Here is an 18,490-nt window from a genome sequence, read left to right on the forward strand (position 1 = left end):
GCAGAGGAGTTTTTCAAGGCAAACTTTCAACTAACAGGCAAATGGAATCAAGTGTGGAGCACACATGCCCTCTTGTGGTCAACACCCCTGTACCTAATACTGCAACTGTCATGCTTTATTACACTGAGATATCAGAGAACAATTGATCTGCCTTCTTTTTCCTTCCTGTCCCATGTAACACCTAAGTCCATTATACACAGATAAATGCAGTCACACATGCTTGTCTGCCCAGAAAGATTTAAGTCCAGAAAATTTGGGGGGTAGGGGGGGAGGGAGATAAAAAGGTTTGAGACAAATCTGCAATAAGGATTACACACCTAATGAAACACTATCCTTAAAAGTTAAAATGGCTGACTATACAAAGGAAAGCAAGGAAATAAAACCACCTACCTGTAGAAATACAGCCAGAAAATAGCATTATTTCCTTACTATGCAGTGCTTGTCGAACACCTGGTGGAGGTGGGTCTGCAAGATCAGTTTAGGGGATCTGCCCGAGTTCGCAGGTTGAATCCTGCAAAAACTACAATCTCCCATGAAACAGCCTTAGCAGGATGTGCAAGGGAACTGTTTTCTCTTTAACTTCTATTCTAATTAAATTTGTATTTTCACTACTGAATTCAGCCCTAGAAATCACACTAGGGATAAACCAGCTGAGATAAATCCTAAAGATAACATCATGCTAACGCTTTCCACCTCCTTACTAGGTCATAGCAGAGCATCAGGGGAGAAGCTGCATAGAGTACAATTATGAATTACGTGGCCACAGGGAAAGACACAGTGGGAAGAGGAGCTAAGTTAATGCCAGCAATCCTTTCCACCAACATCCTCCTTAGACGTCATACTGCATTAGAGAAACCAGGCAAACTACTGAAGAGGAAATCAGCTTCTTCATGGTCACCTCCCTTAACTTGAAATAACACCACTGATTGATCCCACAGGCTGCTAACATCTAGGGCACATTAAAATCTAGCACTACCATCAATAGCTGAAGTGCTAGATTCAAGGTTTGCAATCTTACTTTATCCGAGCACCTGCTCATCACTGAGTCACACAGCTTTTGGCAAGTTCTATTACCTCTAAGTCATCTTTGCTTTCTGTAAAACGGGGACAAGGCACAATGCTAAAGGGGGTTAAGGTGCTGACTTCTCTCTAGGGAGAGACCTGGTGGAAGATATCGGATACGAGGCAGTGAAATTGCAGTACGTTAGACTGTAGAACAACCTCCACAAGGACTCAGTGGAAGAGCCACTTCTTGGTGCTTAATGCAAGACCAAGGTGAAGCTGTGGAAAACAGCCATATCAAACAGCTTGCGTTGCCTCTCAAGTTTGGCCTGGAAGACACAGGACATTCCTTACCTTCTAACTGTTTCTGTATCTGCAATGCATACTGGAGCACAGTCCATTCACATCACATTTACTGACCTTCATTTAATTAGCTATGTGCTGAGACAAAAAAAGTCGTATTTTAAAAGAGCAGCACTCAAAGGAATCGGTGAGAAAAGCTGCTGTGCTAAATGGGAAGTACTGCGGCATCCAACAGTTCTCACAAGACTTGTTTTATACTTTAATTTTGGTGTTGATTTTCCTTGCTACCAATACTGGGGTGTACAGGGGATTAAACCACTAACAACAACAAAAGCTGCAGAAAGTGCAATTTATTACAAGCTGCTCCCTAACACATTAAGACAAAGTTGTTCCTGATGGGGAGAAGTAAAAGCCAAAAAAATTTACAGCACCATGTAATGTCCACAGTAACTCAAAGGCAACGTAATTTCCAAGCACTTTCTCAAGAAGTAAATACAAAGTGCATTTCAGAAAGAGACCAATATTGGAGAATCAACTCAATTCCTCAGTTTTTAGGAGGCATTCAGAGCAAAGGCTGAAACTCGGAAATGCAAATCCTAGCGTTTCCTCCAACTTCTGAGCCATCTACTTCCACACGCTGATTGTCCCCTTTTACAAGACTGTGGTCAGGTTGGCCTGCAAGATTTCCCCAGAGAGGCAGCTATGGCACACGGATAGTCTCAAAGAATTTAAATTGCCCTCATTTCAAGAACTTTAATTCTGTTTCTAATCACAATATAGCTGGCTTTGCTATACAGGAAACGGAACCTTTTTTCCCCACAATGAATTTACTTAGAACGGAGATCTTGTGATAGTACATTCAAATACTTCTACCTACCTTCCTAATCTAAGTCAATTAGAGAAGTCTCTTGAGAAAAGTGTGACTGTGATTGGAGACTCGAACATTAACTCTCATTCAAAGAATTTAAATCAAACAGCCTATGAAGTTAAAGTTGTGTGGAAAAAAAAGAAAAAAAAAATCACAGACCAGCATTATCCAGCCTACCACCAAAGCAGCACTATTTTGGGTCACTTACGTATGAAACCTTAGTTCATTAACCACTATTTAAATTTATCCCTATAGCTAACTGACCTGACTTCCAGAAATGCTGAACAATGCAGCTGACTTACTGAGGTCAGGTAAAGTCATCAGTTCCAAGTATCAGGACACTTCTATAGCTACCAGAATTGGGCTTTAAACGTTTGCACGCCTAAGCTCTGCGTGTTGAGCTTTCCGCTCTCATTTCCTGTTTCTCAATGCTTAAGAGATGCCAAGAGAAGAAGAAAAAAGTTAGAAGACATGGATGTTAACTGGGTGCTGCTTTCAAAACAGGCAGAAGACTTTTTGCAGTGTTGCAGTTTCAAGGCCCAATCCTGCTCCACTGACTGCTGGAGGAACACTGCAAGATCAGCAGACACTGTGTCATCCTGCAGGTATGCAGGACAGAGCCACTGTGCACAACCTTGCCTGTAACGTTCAGGAAGGGAGAAGCAGCTGTGGCAACTGAAGTATTTCCATGTTTGCAATGTACAGTAATAGTACAGAGATCCAGAACCGGCTTCCTTCGTATTTATACTGGCAGAGCACACTCATAGCCACGTCCTGCACTCACTTCTGTTGTTTCAGTCCCACATAAAACACCTCCTGCTAAAGCCTTTGGCAGATCTTGGCTTCCTGGTGGCTTATGCAAATTAGTTTGCTTCTTTCTCATATTGATTTCTGTGCAATGAAGAGCAAACTTTGTGTGAACTCTGTCAAGAGCTAAATTAATTTCAGATGTTTCACAGCCAGACCTGTTTGGCAGCAGAACACGGCCCTCCTGGAGCTGGAAACATTCACCTGCAGAGCAATAGGTGAGTAGTTATTAGCATTCCTGCTTGGCTTGCTTAATTCACTCAGTCATCCTCTCTCCATTTCCTGGTCACCGATCAAAGAGGAGGAAAAAAAAAAAAAAAAAACAGAAAACAGATAGATCCAAACCCTGGAGTTCAGAAAATTCTTGTAATTTTTTAAACATTATAAAGCAGGATAAAGTAGATACAATTCTTCATAATTTTAACAAAATATTTTGAAGAATTCTGGCTTCAGTAATCATTTCATAGTATCAAGATTGCCTCAACCTGCTCCTTTCACACAGCTGTGTTATGCCCTTTACGCCTTCAGACAAACCTCACCCAGCAGGAGCCCAGCACATCGCTGCCACATTACCCTTCCTGTCCATCACTGTGTGCACAAGGTAGCCTAAACAAGGAAAATATTCACAAAAGTGTTCCATAAGCAAAAAGAGATCAGTGCAAGTCTTCCCTGCCCACACTAGGGCAGGCTCTTAAAGAGTGGTGTTTAGCTGAGAGAGCACTTAGTTACATGGAAATCTTTAAGATTGCTTAAGACTCCACTAAATAATTCTGAACTGAAGGACACTGAGAAATTTAGTCCTATGCATGCTTGAGATCTACGGATAAAAGTTCTCCTGAAAAGATGACTGACTTGCAACCAGCACTGACTGGCAGGCCTTGTTTTTTTTTTTTTTCTTCTTTTTTATAGATTAACAGGCATTCATTTTTATTTGGCTTACGAAAAGCTTGAACATGATCCAACAGAATACATAAAAATATTACTTGCTGTACACTGGGTCAAGTATCAGAACTGCTCAAACTGCATCTGTAAACAAGTTTTTATACATACTGACTGTCTCAACATGCTTCCAAATCGTTCCACATACCTGCTGGACAACAGAATTAAAGTTTCGCAATTACACAGTCTTATTGCTGTAGCTTCAAATCATTTCACAGTCACTTTTCTGAGATTCACAGCATCCCTAGAAGTCTGGGAAACGTTACTTCCCTTTTTCACAAGGGACTGAGACACTGGGTGGATGAGATCAGACTGGGACAGGGTGCAGAACTGAATCCAAATGGCCCCAGACACAGGACAGTGTCCTAAGCAGTTTCTTTTCCGTAACGCAGATGTCCAGATGACCAATGTTTGAAGTATTCAGTTCTCAGTGTGGCACTCCTATTTCTTTCTCAGTCCAGTGGGACTGAGTCAAATAAAAATGCCAATTTTAGGAAATAGCTCCGTTACTGGAATAATTGAAAACAGCAAATGCAGACAAAGCAGAATGTGCTGGCTTACTCAAAGCTGAACATATTTGCCTTAAGAACATATAAACAAGTCTATGAAAGAGCTGAGACAGAGGAAACGGGACAGAAATCCTAATAGTCTAACTCCAGAGCTGCTGCCACTTTTCTGCACAGACACAGCTATGAACGTGCAAAGATTCATAGCAAGAAGCTGTACATCTCTGAATCCCAAGCCTCCAAGCGTCTTCATTAACTGCATTAACAGCAGGACTTAACTCACATAGGTTTGAAACCCGGGCAAACTCTGGACTAAACAAAATCCAGAGGCCACACTGCTGCTATTGGTGCTTCACAGCCGGTGACTCGGCCTCAGACTCTGTCACTTGCTACAGAACTTGTGCTCCCAACTCCAATCTCCCATTTGTCACCAGCGTGTTCAGGTAAGGACGAAAAGGCTTAAAAAGCAGAAGAGCGCAGAACAACGCTGTGCGGTGCATCAACAGCCTGAGGCAGCTAGAGAGGCACAGGAATGGGTCGTGCCTATTCAGTGCAATGGGGAAAATCTTGTATTTTCAGTTTTTGCAAGCATCAGTACTGACATCAAATACTTGACAGGAAGCAGTCATTTATGCAACCAGATCATGTGCTTATCCAATAAATCTGAATCCCCTTTCCATTCTTTTCTAAAGCCCTGGCAGCTGCCAACATTTCCAACTTCCTGCAAACTTTATTTCTACAATGAACCCAGCTAAAGCAAGTCCACATGCAGCAGCACATACTATTTTGCCCTGAGCATATATTCAGCCAAGTAAGAATCTGATTTTATCCCAACTTTTGTTTTTATCCAAACTTTTGTTTTTCCACTTAGCGGCACAGACAGTGCAGAGACCTTGCCACGGGAGTTAGCTCCCAATTCCCAGGAAGGTCATTTAGTCCTTATTACTGTGAGCCAAACACTGATCTGGTCACGTCACATGAACAAACACATATCAGAAAGCCCTAGGCAAAAAAAAAAAAAAAAAAAAAAAAACAAAGTTAATCATGACCCCAAGCTGTCAGTACTGCTCCTGAGCCCCCTTTGCTGTGTTTCTTCTCAGCAAACATATACTGGTGGGCGGCTCTACACTACATGGCGTAACAAAATCCCTCTGATAACTACAAGCTTATATGGGAGATACTGGAATCTCTACTAACGCACAGATGAAGACTTGTCCATGGGACAACTTCAAAATCAAAGGCATCCAGTTCCTTAAGGATCCATGCTGATAAGCAGATCACATACTCTCAGTTATGCTTTTGCCCCTTTCCAAGTAAGGTTGTGTGGTATTCGACTTGCGGGGCTTAACTGGGTACCTCTTCACACCATCTGGCACTAGACAAGCCCAGTAAAAGTGCCAAGCACACAACTTCTCATTCAGTTGCCTTTCTGCATCATCTGTGATGCATGACACGGTCCTCCCAAGCCAAAGAAACAAAATGAGAAGGGATATAACTACAGGGTAGTGTGAGGAAAGATGCATGGCACCACCTTTCTCTAATCCTGCGATATAAGCGATCTCAAAGTGCACTTCAAAAGGCTTTAAAACAGATCAGCGACCAAATTAAATCATTTATCTTGGAATAGCTCATCACAGCCACTTTGACTTTACACATCAGAAATCTCAGTCATATTTGGCTGCAAGCCTTTTACTCTTTATACATTCCCTGCTCAATTGAAGAATTAAACTCAGCATAACCCTTACAATATCCTGTCAGCCTGCTCTGGCTCCTTATGTGCCTCGGAGAGGAGGAAACTCCGGCCTCAAGTCACTTCCGCCGACTTTTGGCCAGTTCCTTCGTATCAATTCCATGGCAAGTGCGTGCTCTCGATTTCTCCTAGCTCCTTATGAACTTTGAGATGTGCTGCAAATATCAGAAAAAGGTAGCTTAAAACAAAACAAAAAACCTTACTACGAAGGACTTGACCCATTCTCAGAAATCAAGCAGTGAAATAACAGAGCAGCAATTCTTCTCTAGGTAAATGGTGCTTTTCTAGGTTCTCGTTTGTTCCGGGTATCTAACGGGCTAATTCTCACTTCACCTGAATTTATTCTTACTCGCGTGGCAGCTATTGGCTGCTCCCTTTCATCTCTGTTCCTCCAAAAGGAAAGGGAAATGGCAGGTACCAAATCCCAGTCCTTTAAATTTTTTCCAAAGGCATTCCTTCCCACTGTCAAAAGTGGAAATTCTATTGTGCTATCTTCAGTACTTCACCTCGACACTTACTTAATAATCAAAGAAATGAGTATGTTTAGTCTCTGTAGCACTGAGACAGAGCATTTATTTTAAGTGATTAATATCAGTCAAAATGCTGCTTTTATTCCCATTTCTTATGCTCACCTACCTTGTCTTAATTCTGTCTCTATGGAGATTAACATCAGGACATTTGTCTTCACAGACTTTAGTACAGGTCATAGGCACAAGGAGGGAAAAAAAAAATCTATAATAGAACTGCAACTGGCTATTCCTTCTACAAGAAGGTCACTGGTATTTACTTTTTCCTTTAGGCCAAATTAGTACGACCCTGGACAGTTAACCAGGTACAGAAAACCAGACCACAGTAGCTTCTGATGTCAACTAGAACGCTTTGGAATATCCCATTGCCTCTCTTCAGCCGTGGAGAGAGGTTCCCCATTCCTTGCTTTGCAATTCTTTTTGCAAGAGTAAGTGAGGAGACAAGATGAGCCTTATAGCAAAGCACAGAGATTCTTTTAAAAAACCACTTAGCATAAACTTAGTACAGTTATGTGCTGCAACTCATGTCTTGCCTTCGCAGTGACACTAGGAGAGGGGAGAAGACCAGAAATCACACTACTCTCCTCCGTGTCTAGTGCCTGTCAGCACTGTAAGCAGCACACCGCTGGACCAAGGGTTGGCATGCAAACAACGACTGATCTGCAACCACAGCAGTTTTCTTTGGGTCACCTATGAGAAAGCAAGCATGACTAGTGATTGAATTTTGACTTTCAACTTCTCTGGAGATAGGAAGTCAGTTTAAATAAATAAATGGAGATTTTAGATTGTTCTTCAGTTTGAACTACATTTTCACCTTTGGAGTGCAGGAAATTTAGACTGTAGTACACAGAAGTAATCAAGACTATTAACAGGCCATTCCCAGTGCAAAAGGAGGGTTGATGCAAAACAAGATACACATTCTTTTTGGGTTGGCTCTTTAAAAACCCATATTCTTTCAAAAAAGAGAATATAGGTGCGATACAAAACCAGGATACAATATCGCTCATACAATCATTACAACAAGTGCACAGGTAGGACAGGCTAAACTTGCATTGGCATTCACTCTGCGATCCACATTCCAGGCTTTCTTGGTCCATTTCCTTAATATCCATATATCTCATTCTCCACCCAAGCCGATTCCTTGCTCCTCCCTACGTGATCTCCACATAGCTCATAGATATCATTGGTCACAAAGCCACTTTCTGTACTGGCCAACGTCACAAAGCCACTTGATGTATTCATTGCCACATCGTCATAATCCCCGGAGAGACTATCAAGCATCTTATCTTCTCGCGTACGGAATGAAGAATTCTTTATGTCAGGCCTAGTTCCAGCCAGATCTGCTTCCGATTGCTTCTTAATTACTTTGTAAACCTCCAGATCTGGACTGTTCCTCCTAGGGGTTGAGAGCCAGGCATCTTCTTCCTTTGGGCTTGCATCTATTTGCTCCTGCCTCCTTAGGGAAAGAGGAAAATAAGTCCTTATGCGCTCTCATGCAGGATTAAACGCAAAACAATACCACATCTCTCAGTAACCTGAAGATGATCTTTGAGGAAAGCTGACACTGAGAGCCTAGACGCAGGACATTTGCTATCGCTTGCAGTTCCAGGCATGGGGCAGCAAGCCACACCCCTGGGCAGCCCCACAGCACCCTGGGCCGGGCGGAGGCACCCTGGAACCCCAAGGGGTTCTGAGGCAGCAAGGCTCAACCCAGGCACCCCCAGCCACCTTCCCCACCAAAGCTACCATGCACACAAGGAAAGGGAGAGGACACTGAAAAAGCACAGTAGCAGAAAGAGCGTGGTAACTTTGGAGCAAATTGTGTTTATCATTTTTGAAGGGCATCTCCTCATCTTTCGGTTTGCACAAATCTGTTCTTTAGTAAGGGAACTGTAACGCTAACACTTCAAATCAGTCATCTGGTTTTACACTACTCCCTAACTACTGTGCGTCCGTGACGATAATACAACATAATGCGATTGCCTAACGTTTTACTTCAGCAATAACTCTACACGGAAAAATCCGTGCTGCTTTCTAAACTTTCTTTTTTTTTTTTTTTTTTACACTTGGCTGAGAGCAGTCTTCTCCAGAGCATCTTACAGGATCCTGAAGCTAGCTGCAAAATGACTGTTCGCACAAGATACCACAGGTTCACCTGTTAGACAGTGTCACTTGCCTCTTTGCAAAAAGCCAAAAACAGAAGATGGCTGTAACGACCATCAGAAGCAGCAGCACAGGAATGCTGGGAATAAGGATGTAGGCAAGACTCAGAATAGGTTCTAGGGGTAGAAAAACAAAATTCCAGCTTTTATTCTCTTCCAGTTATATCTGGCATGCACAGAACTTGACAGAAAACTAGCTTATAAAAGGCAGCACCATTACACCTCAAAGCGTTAAGTCCTCTTCATAACCTACCAATATCTACTCCTCAAAGGCAGGAGCTCCAATATAGACTGATACCTAGTTAAGCAGGTTGCAGTAAAATAAGCTCAAATTCAGGATGAGGAAATCACAACCGTTTGCCGTCTCACTGTGAGAAGGAAATGGTAGTGCAAGTCAGTGAGATATGCTATCTTTTGAAAGCTTATGAAACACCAGTCAAACAATTTCAGAGCAGCGTGTGTCTCATGATCTACCAATTAGTTCTAAACATCATTGTTATTGTCCAGTCATCTATATGAAGCACTAAGAACAAATGTCAAGTTTTTAATAGTTAACTCTTACCAACAAAACATTACCTGTTTTGACATTCAAGAGCAATTTAGCAAGGTAAGAGTACCTTTTCTCAGACTCAAAATACTTCGCACAGCTTTAGAACAGTTTGGTAGTCAAAGCAACCTGTTTACACTGGCACTGGTAAAGATTCACGGGAAGCTTTTTCAGACGCAGTCAGCTCAGCTAAGCTCCATCTATGTTCAGGGTCAAACACCCCACACCTAGATGTTGAGTGTTTGCAGCCACAGGTGAGACATGGGCCGGCAGAGCTAGAGAGAACGGGCCAGCTGTTGAACACAGCATACCTCTGGCTTCTTTAATCGTTTCATTAGCATTGTTCTTACGGTGTTCTTCTGGGAACGTCGGCTTCAGAGGTTCTGTTGCAACGTCTGGGAAGAAGCAGAATATTACAGATGTTAGTTGAAAGAGCTCAGAATCATAGAAAGTGAGGGTGAGAGGAGATGGAAGAGACTGTCAGCTATGAAGAGGTGCAAAGCGTTTTTACCTGATACCTTGTGCTAAGACCTCTGCAGCAGGAGCAGGGGTTCCAGACACTGCATCAACAACAGGCAACACTGCTGGTGCAGACTGGATTATAGCACAGGAAGGAAACGCAAACTGCAGGGAAGCTTTTTTTGCTCATGAAGTTTTCGGTCTGTTAGTGTCCTTGATAATGAACGTTAAAGTATTTCTATTAAAAAAAGCCTGAAACCAAGCTTCTGTAACTTACCTGTTTGAGAAGTCTCTCTTGGAGCATTCGTTTGCTTTTCTAGAAGAAAAGATATGCATAATTTCCTTACAAGTTTGAGCAGGAGGACTAAGTCTACTGTCTACAGTCCAGAAAAGTGAGTACCCTTTGGTGCCCCCTCTCCCTCAGGCCCCATTTGAGATCTCAGACACATTATAAAAACCCTCTGAGAGTTCATGTTAGATACATATAATATATTGATACACACATTATATACCGAGGTTGTTTTCCCCACGACTTGCACAATTTAAAGCTATTCGTCTCCTAACGGATCTTTCCAGCAAAGCCGGAGGGTTTCCTTATACATTGCCATAACCTCATTATACCTACTCTTGGGGACCGGGAGCAGGTTGAATTTTAAAGATGTGACTCATTACCAAGAGAATATTTGCAAATGAAGTTATTTTTCATGTTGCATCTGTCATCGTTCCATTGAAACATGTAAGGACCTCCAACACCCGGTGGGGCAGATGGCTGGTGGTACATCACAACACAGATTTCACTCCCACAGGATGGCTCATCTACATACCAGTTCCTAGGAAAACACAACAAACATGTCAAGTAAGACTTGCAGTCATCTTCCATAATACTGCAGAAGCATAAATGGGAATGCAGTATAGAGGGCGGTATCAAAACAGAGCACAGCTCAGCACATACATCCTCTCCCATTAAATCAAGATAGGTACACCACAGTTAATCAGTGTATCATCTTTTTGAATTCTAAATTTCCAAAGAGAACGTGGACAGCAAGGCACTCAAGGGACGTCAGGGAACGTAGAGCAGAATATTCTGCCTGAATCTCGTTGGTGAGGCTGAGTAAGGCACAAGAGAGCTTTGACTTTCTCTGTACGTTTAGACCCATGCAAAATGATCTGCCAAACCTTTTTTTGCTCTCTGGCTTCAGAGAGACCATGTATTTAATAAGAAAATGAAAAAGCTAAAACATCAGGTTTTTTTCATATTAACATATTCCTAGGCAGAGGGGAAAAACAGTCTTGTGGATGTTTTTTCCAGTAATAACAAACTTCACCACTGTAAACTGTGTGGGCCTTTCCAAGTGGAACAAAGGAAGCAGGCCATAACTATTTAGCAATCTAATATAATTGACGCTGAAGACGCATTTTATGAATCACAAAGGAGCGTTTCTTTTAAGACTATATAGCCCGATTTTAAAAAATGTTCAATACCCACCGATTCTGACACAAGGTTTTGCAGGCCAAGCACTTTTTGAAAGCTGGCCCACAGAATATAAATAATTCCAGATATACCAAGATATTCAACCTGGGGGGAAGCGTTAAAGCAATAATTCTGCCGTCATTACATGCTGTATTCTTCCCCTTCTTCCCCCCCCCAAGAAAACAAGTCTTCTGTTTAGCTGTATCACTTCATGTAAATAAGCTGTGCTCCACCAATGCAAGAAAGGTACATCAGTTCCTTAGCAGCAGCAGATCTAGGTCTAGCTCCCAAATATGCATTTCCAATATCCCAATGACAGGAGAAACCTGAAACTGAACAATACTCATAGCAACTTCGTTTTGTTCCGTCCCGCACAGAGCAAGTAAAATCCCTTGTTGTCAACCTGGTACTTTAGGAGCCAGTAACAACTTAATTCTACGCATTCCTAATATAAAAAAAGAACACAAAGGCAAGACTTGTCATATGTATGACATATTGCCATAAAATATTTAGTAGCAGTTGGGTTATTTCACGACATTCATGGTTCTATCACTATAAAGGCAGCAAGGAATTCAGGATAATTACTGAACGCTGCATAGCTTGATTTCCTGTAATTAATTTAATCATAGGTTCAATACTAACTGTCTGCCAGGCAAAACCCTCTTGAACCTGCCAGTTCACTGTAGAGCTGCCACCTCACTGCCAAGTCTTTCATTAACCTGGCAATGTTTAGAGCAGAAGATTTTCTGTTTCTATACTACACAAAGGTAGATTTTGTAGGCCTGGTTCTCTGAATACCTTTGTGCTAGAAAACTGAGTTATGATCGAAGTGGAAGCATAATTCAGCAGAACTTCTGAGGCTACACGTTATTTTGATTCGATGCTGAACAAAAACAGGAATGTGGTGAAAACAACTCCAGCAAGCTTGTATTAGTTGTAATTTGTGTTGCATCTCTATTACAGCAAACGCCTTAAGACAAGGAGGCAGAAGACCTAGTGAGTATTTTGACAACTTCAGTTTCTCTTGTCCACCCTAAATTCTGCAGCTCTCCAACTCTGCAGTCTCACAGAGAAAAAAAGACTACTCCTTCAGTAAGTTGGAGAAGGAGGATCCACCGGTCAGGACCTCAGGGGACAGAACTTCAGGGACCTGCATGTCAAGGTGCATGTATTTGCTTCATCAGATTGTTATGGCCAGAGGGCCCGCTCTTCCACCTCCCTTTAGCCAGCAAAAGCTAAACACCTAGCCTATCCAGATATCCTATATGGTCAATAAGGGAGTAGGGTCTCTAAAAGAAAGTTTGTCTAGCTCTTCCAGCTGGATGGGATGAACCACTCTGGAGACGACTACCACTCTTCACCGACTGCAAAGGGGACACCAAGGACAGCTGAGAACACACTACTCCATTCTTTTGAAAGAACTGGTGCAGACTGCTAGAGGTGGCTGATGCAGGCCCTCATCCAGCCACCGACCAACCTCTCACCCAAGTACCTACCTGAACTTGGACAAGCTGCCATCTGACCAGCTGTAGAGGTTCTGACACTCTGTGCTATTGTCCATCTCCTCCTCCTTTTTCCTCCTAAGCCCTATCCAAAAATCTCCATCCGAAGCCAAGAGACTCTCAATGAATTTTTCAATCAGTCTTTGCTCTGCTTCTGTTTCAATACTGACTAGGTGACCGCCATCACCTCTACAGGCAAGGTGTGCTTCTTCATAGCTGATCCTGCGCGAAACATCATGAAAATAAACTATTTTGTAGCACGGTCGCTGCGTTCCGCCTCGGCAAACTGTCTGCCCTGCGGAAATAGAAAGAAACCTGCTAAACAAAGTGCGCCTGTTGGTACAAAAAGCAAACACTAGCATTTCCACGTGGCTGAGCCTGGCGCTGTATGACAACGTATACAGAGAATGCAACGGGTAAGAAATTAAACACAGCCCCCTGCCTCACTGGAATGGCACAAGGCATCTCCAAGCTTCTCTTACCGCACACAGCGGTTCAGGCCGATCCGCACATGTTCACGCTCTGTACTTCTCAGCTCCCCCATGAGTTCTCTGTAATTTGAAGACCCCAGGAGTTCCTTACAAAAAAGTAAGGCTGTGCCAGAGAACAAGCTGACACGTGCAACCTTTTTAAAGGGAGTTTCTTACAAATTGCTCAAGGAGGCTTTTTTAAACGGAATTCAAGTGATTGGAACTAGAGACTCCCTTACACAAGCAGAAATAATTCTTTACCTTCTGCGGTGTACGGAATAGCTTTAAGGAGTCTACTGCAACACACCAGGAGGTATTCACATAGCCTGATTTATAAGCCCAGCTCTCCACTGTAAAGTTACTGTCCACCCAGGAAGTAAACAAGGAGGTTTTTAGACTGTCATAAGCTAAGGGCTTTTTCATGCATGATGCAGCACAGCTTACTTAAAGGAAAGTAAGGATGAAAGTGAAAAGATACATAACCTAAAAATTATGCACTTATGTATTTCTCAGCAGAAGAGTCCCAACACTTAAGACTGCGGAAACAGTTTCAATTTACTTACTAAATATTTCCCTTCCAACAGGCAGCTATCTTCTAATCTAATTTTTTTTTTTTTTTTTTAAGCAAAAGAAAAACATTTAGCAACTACAGAAAAAAGAGCAACTTTCATTATAGAACCAGAACGAATGGGATGTATGGACTGGCCATTATAAATTCCTACACAGGACATATGCTAGCTTCTCCATATTCTTCTGTCTTCCTGCATGGCCACTCAGAGCCTGGCAATTCTAAACACATTTCATACGGGAACTTTTAAACACTTAAGTACTCAGAACTACAGAGTCTGCTAATGCTTTATAGAAAAATGAGAGCCATTTTTGCCACAACAACATCACCTCAAAATGTATCTTTAGGCAGAACCTGTATTTCTCTTGGTAATTTAACACTCGTGCAAGTTTGGTGTAAAAGGCAAGAGACTTTACCTCTTCTGAGGGACGTGTCCACTGCTGCTGAAAAAGCCACAGGAAAAACAGAGGTCACTGTTATTATAAATCTGTAGCAACTGTCTAGAAATAGTCAGTTACGAACTATACCTGGGTTCATTTTTGATATTCAAACAGTTTCTCTTCCTCCATAGACTAGCAGAACATCCACGTCTTGTCGGTCAAATATGCCACTGCTTTTAGCTAAGGAAAAGTTTTTATGTAGTTGATCCCAGTCCAAACCTCATGGCAAGTTAGCTTTCCAAAGAGTGATCTCACTGGTATAGATTAGGTAACAGAGGACAACTGGATACAGCGCTGTAACCAGCACTGAAAAGGTTCCTTGTATTCCCCCCTTACCTCCTCAGTGCTGACATGGGATCTGTCTCAAGCCTGCAGACTTCAGTGAGCCTCGGTTATACAAAGCTAAGAAAGAGCCATTACACTGCAAAGTAAACACTGATGAAGAAATAGCATCTCCAACACCCCAGGTGGCAGCTAAGCTTTGGAACTCGCTGCTGCAAAATCCTGTTGTGGTCAACAGCATACCAGAACTAAAAATGAATTGATTTATAGGGATACTTATGAACCAACAGGAACATTTCTTGGGTGGTAATATTCAGGCTTTGTCCCGAATACACTAAATTATTACATTAGGGAGAAACTTCCCCTGGACTAGCCATTTTGTGCTATGGGGGAAGCCAGCACATTCCTCTGAAACCAGACTCATTTGGCTACTACACCAAAAGGTACTGCTGGTCCAGCCCTGAGCTGCTACCTACCTATTCCTAAGACAGGTCTCCAATAGCTGACATTCCTCTGCACAAAAAGAGGATCTGGACAGACTGATAACCAAAGTTCATCCAGGCAGAACGAGAAAACTAGCATTGGCTGCAAATTCAGGCAGCCTGGGGGCTGACAAGCAGCTCTGTCACCTAGGGCAGCACTCGCAATCCCCAGAAGCAAGGAAGAAACGCTGCAGCAAAAGCAGAGAGGGTTGCCTGCTGGAAGATGAAAACATAACTGGAGCGTCAGCTCCAGGACCAGCAGCAAGAAGGGCAGAGGGGCTCCCGCCCAACACTGAGGATGCTTAACTCTCCCCAGGGCAGGTCTTGCTGCTTCTAGGAAGTCAGAAAGGGGGGGGGGGAAAAAAAAAAAACACCACACACCTCACTCACTGTGCTGCCTATTCCGCCAAAGCAAGCCCCATGCCCAACCACTGCCCAGGCTCCCTGCGCCCCCCCCTCCCCCCCCCCCCCACTGCAGCTTACCACTGAGCAGCTGAGCGCCTGCAGCCGAGCCCAGCACAGCAGCGCAGAGCACCAGAGCCGCCAGCATCATCCCTGAGTCTGTGCACGGGAGCTCCCCACGCAAGTGGCCGCTGCTGCAGCGGATTGGGGGGGAGCAGGGCCCTGGGGCGGAGCCAGCTCCACCTCCCCAGCACCGCCCAGCTGCAGCCCAGCCCAGCCTCCGCACCTCCCTGCAGCCCACCAGCAGCTCCCCCACACCAGGGAGGTGCCTCTACCCGCCTGCAGCCCTTGAAACCAAAGGCAAAGCTGCCCCACACCACTGCGTTGCCCCTTTTAGCAAACTGCTAAGAGTGAAAACATCAGGAAAAAACCCACCCCTCTCAGGAACCTTACTGCAAACACTGACTCTAGTGTGCTAAGTGCTGAGCCTGCATTCCCCCCATTCCGGTATCCTGGTGTTAGGAAGTTGGGTTGCACTTGTTTCCGGGAACACTAGAGCTCACTCTCCAGCTACAATTTAAGTGTCTCTCTCAAACAGCCCTTCACAGCCTGCAGAAAGGGACTGAGCGCTAGAAAGGACCAATACAGTCCTTACAGCTCCCTACACTGTCTGCTCAGAGGACAGGTATTTAACAGGGTCTTTCATTTTTAAAAAGTGACATTAGTATGATTTTATCAGACTTGACCAGCTCTTAGAAAGTAGCTTAAACTAACATTTGCTAAAAATCAGTATTTTAAAGTGGAGCAAGACCCTTTAAAATATCAAGAAAACTCCCCATTCCAGGTACCAGAAGTCAGGAAGTGCAGAGGTAGCTGTTGGAGGCACGCTAAGACTACAGCTTTGCAGTCTATCACATCTGTGAAATGTGCACATCTATGGTATTCCAGGATCAGGCTTTCGCATTTCCTAATTCCGTGGTGACTGAGGTCTGGATTTAGCCAACATGCATTTGAGCAACTTCACGGGCATAAGCAACTTTACCAAAGTATTAATCCTACTTCTGCCAAGGTTCAAGTTCATGAAGTAAGTAATCTCTTTTGCATTTAGTTTCATTTCTTTTGGAAGACTAGTTCTTAAATCCTTTGAAGATCTTCCAAAACACCTCAGTGAGATATGCCCATTGAAAAGACATACATTTAACCATTTCCAAACTACTGGCTAGTCTAATTTGACCTATATCAAATATAGGGAAGAACAGAGTATCTGAACTGCCAGCAATTTGGACTGTAATCCTGAAGTCAACCCTTTATCAGGCAAAGCTTCATTCCCTCCATGCTTGATTACAGTATATTATTTGAAGAACACTTGACACAAAGGAAATTCTGTTCTAGGATATTTGTTTTGCAAACTAAAGCAAGTAAAATAATTAGTATTTTAAGAAATTAAAGAAGAAACTCATCTTCCTTACAGCTGCACCTATTTCATAACACAAGTTAAACCCACCACCACTAGTTATTTGACCAGCCTATCCTCTTCTTGGCATAGATTTATGCTTAACCCCTCGGAAGGCATTTCTGTAATGGCTCTAAAGAGCAAGCATTAAAATATCTCCATGGAAAGTAGTAGCAACGTTAAGTGTTTTGCCTCTCCCACATCAAAAGCACAACTGCAGAGTACAGTGCAGTAACACAAAGGGATTACACCAAAGATTTTGCTGCCTTTGACAGGAAAGTGTCAGCAGCTGATAGAGGCCTTCACTGATTTCTTTTTAAATAGAGGTCATTTGCAAGTATTTAAGCGCTATGCACACACCACTTGGTAACAAAGCTTACTGTCTTGGCTGTGAAAACCTTTTTTTCCTCCATTTATAGTTTTGGTGGATTCAGCACACAGGAAATGCATATATTCAATTTACCAGCCCTTTAGACCACCGAAGTATGCCACTTGAGAGCTAGCTAGCAAAGCTCAGAAGACTTCAAATCCTACAAAGGAGTCATAAATCCTGCAATCACTAATGTCCACAGAGTAAGAGTCTGCGACTGCCCAGGCACACATTTTGGCTCAAATACTTTGGCATTAGTATTTCAGAAGCCAATGATGATCAAATTTCATGCCAGCAATAGCTGTGCTCTGAGGGGCACACATTCGTGTGCGCGCACCAGAAGAGAAAATGCATGCGTTTCTAAAGCAAACTCCACCAACAGACAACACCCTGGCACAGAATTTGAAGAAATTCTAGAGATTGTCTTTTCTTCCCAGAAGATGTAAACAGCTCTTGGAACTGGAAAGATATATACTTATCTGCTTAGAGCTCAGACCATCCAAAGTGCTTCACTAACATTTCTGCACCTTCTTTACGCTGACTTAAGAAAAAACATGACCGAAACTAACATTCTCATTTCCTGCCCACTCAGAAGGCAGTGGATTGAGCCTCCCACTTTGTCTCACAGTACATTAGTGAGAGATGCTAACAAAGAACAGAATTCAGTCATTTTTGAGCCTCCAGAAAAGAGCTAGATGCAAACTTATGTGAAAGTTGTTTGCTAACTCAGTTAATTTAGGCACTAAATTCAGTTACACTCCAGTCTGAAGTATCAGGACTCAAACTCTTGAGGCATTGCATTTCTCAAGTATTAGAAAAGATGAGCCTTCAAGGGAGACTTACGATTTCCATCAGGGCAACGGACTTTTATCATCTACCTTATGCAGCAGCTTGGATAAGGGCTCTGAAGACTGGTAAGCAGCTGTTCACATACATTGTTCACTGCCGGCGTACCAAGACGAAAGGAGAACATGAGTACAATAAAAACTCAGCGTTCACAAAATCAATGACTCAACATTAGGATCTAACAGTTTATGAAGTAAATAAAGTATTTGTTTAAAAATTTTTTTAATTAAACATTTATTGTTCTAGCTTCTAGCAAAATAGATTTATAGACAGGCTGAAAAGTTGCCCCAAATCTATCCACAGCCTTTGTAACAGTAGGAACAACTAGAAATGT

The 18,490-nt window shown here is 42.8% G+C and overlaps 1 protein-coding gene across 13 annotated transcripts; it reads right to left on the minus strand.

Moving 5' to 3' along the window:
- Positions 1–1,640: 1,640 nt before the first annotated feature.
- LAYN (layilin) lies at positions 1,641–15,729 on the minus strand. 13 transcript variants are annotated; one of them, XM_068916850.1, is made up of 10 exons: positions 15,569–15,617; positions 14,658–14,723; positions 14,409–14,501; positions 14,298–14,324; positions 12,838–13,138; positions 10,543–10,700; positions 10,148–10,186; positions 9,723–9,806; positions 8,879–8,981; positions 1,641–8,158 (listed from the first exon to the last, which is right to left on the minus strand). In XM_068916850.1, exons 3-10 carry the CDS (start codon positions 14,416–14,418, stop codon positions 7,804–7,806), a joined length of 1,077 nt encoding a protein of 358 aa, XP_068772951.1. In that variant the 5' UTR covers positions 14,419–14,501; positions 14,658–14,723; positions 15,569–15,617; the 3' UTR covers positions 1,641–7,803. The 13 variants fall into 13 exon arrangements, with proteins under 13 accessions (XP_068772951.1, XP_068772953.1, XP_068772947.1 ...); XM_068916852.1 differs by lacking the exon at positions 14,658–14,723 and having other exon boundaries at positions 15,569–15,654; XM_068916846.1 differs by lacking the exons at positions 14,409–14,501; positions 14,658–14,723 and having other exon boundaries at positions 1,641–8,151; positions 8,875–8,981; positions 14,298–14,321; positions 15,569–15,687.
- Positions 15,730–18,490: the final 2,761 nt, after the last annotated feature.

This window comes from Struthio camelus, chromosome 22, assembly GCF_040807025.1.
Source record: "Struthio camelus isolate bStrCam1 chromosome 22, bStrCam1.hap1, whole genome shotgun sequence".
Taxonomy (NCBI): Eukaryota; Metazoa; Chordata; class Aves; order Struthioniformes; family Struthionidae; genus Struthio; species Struthio camelus.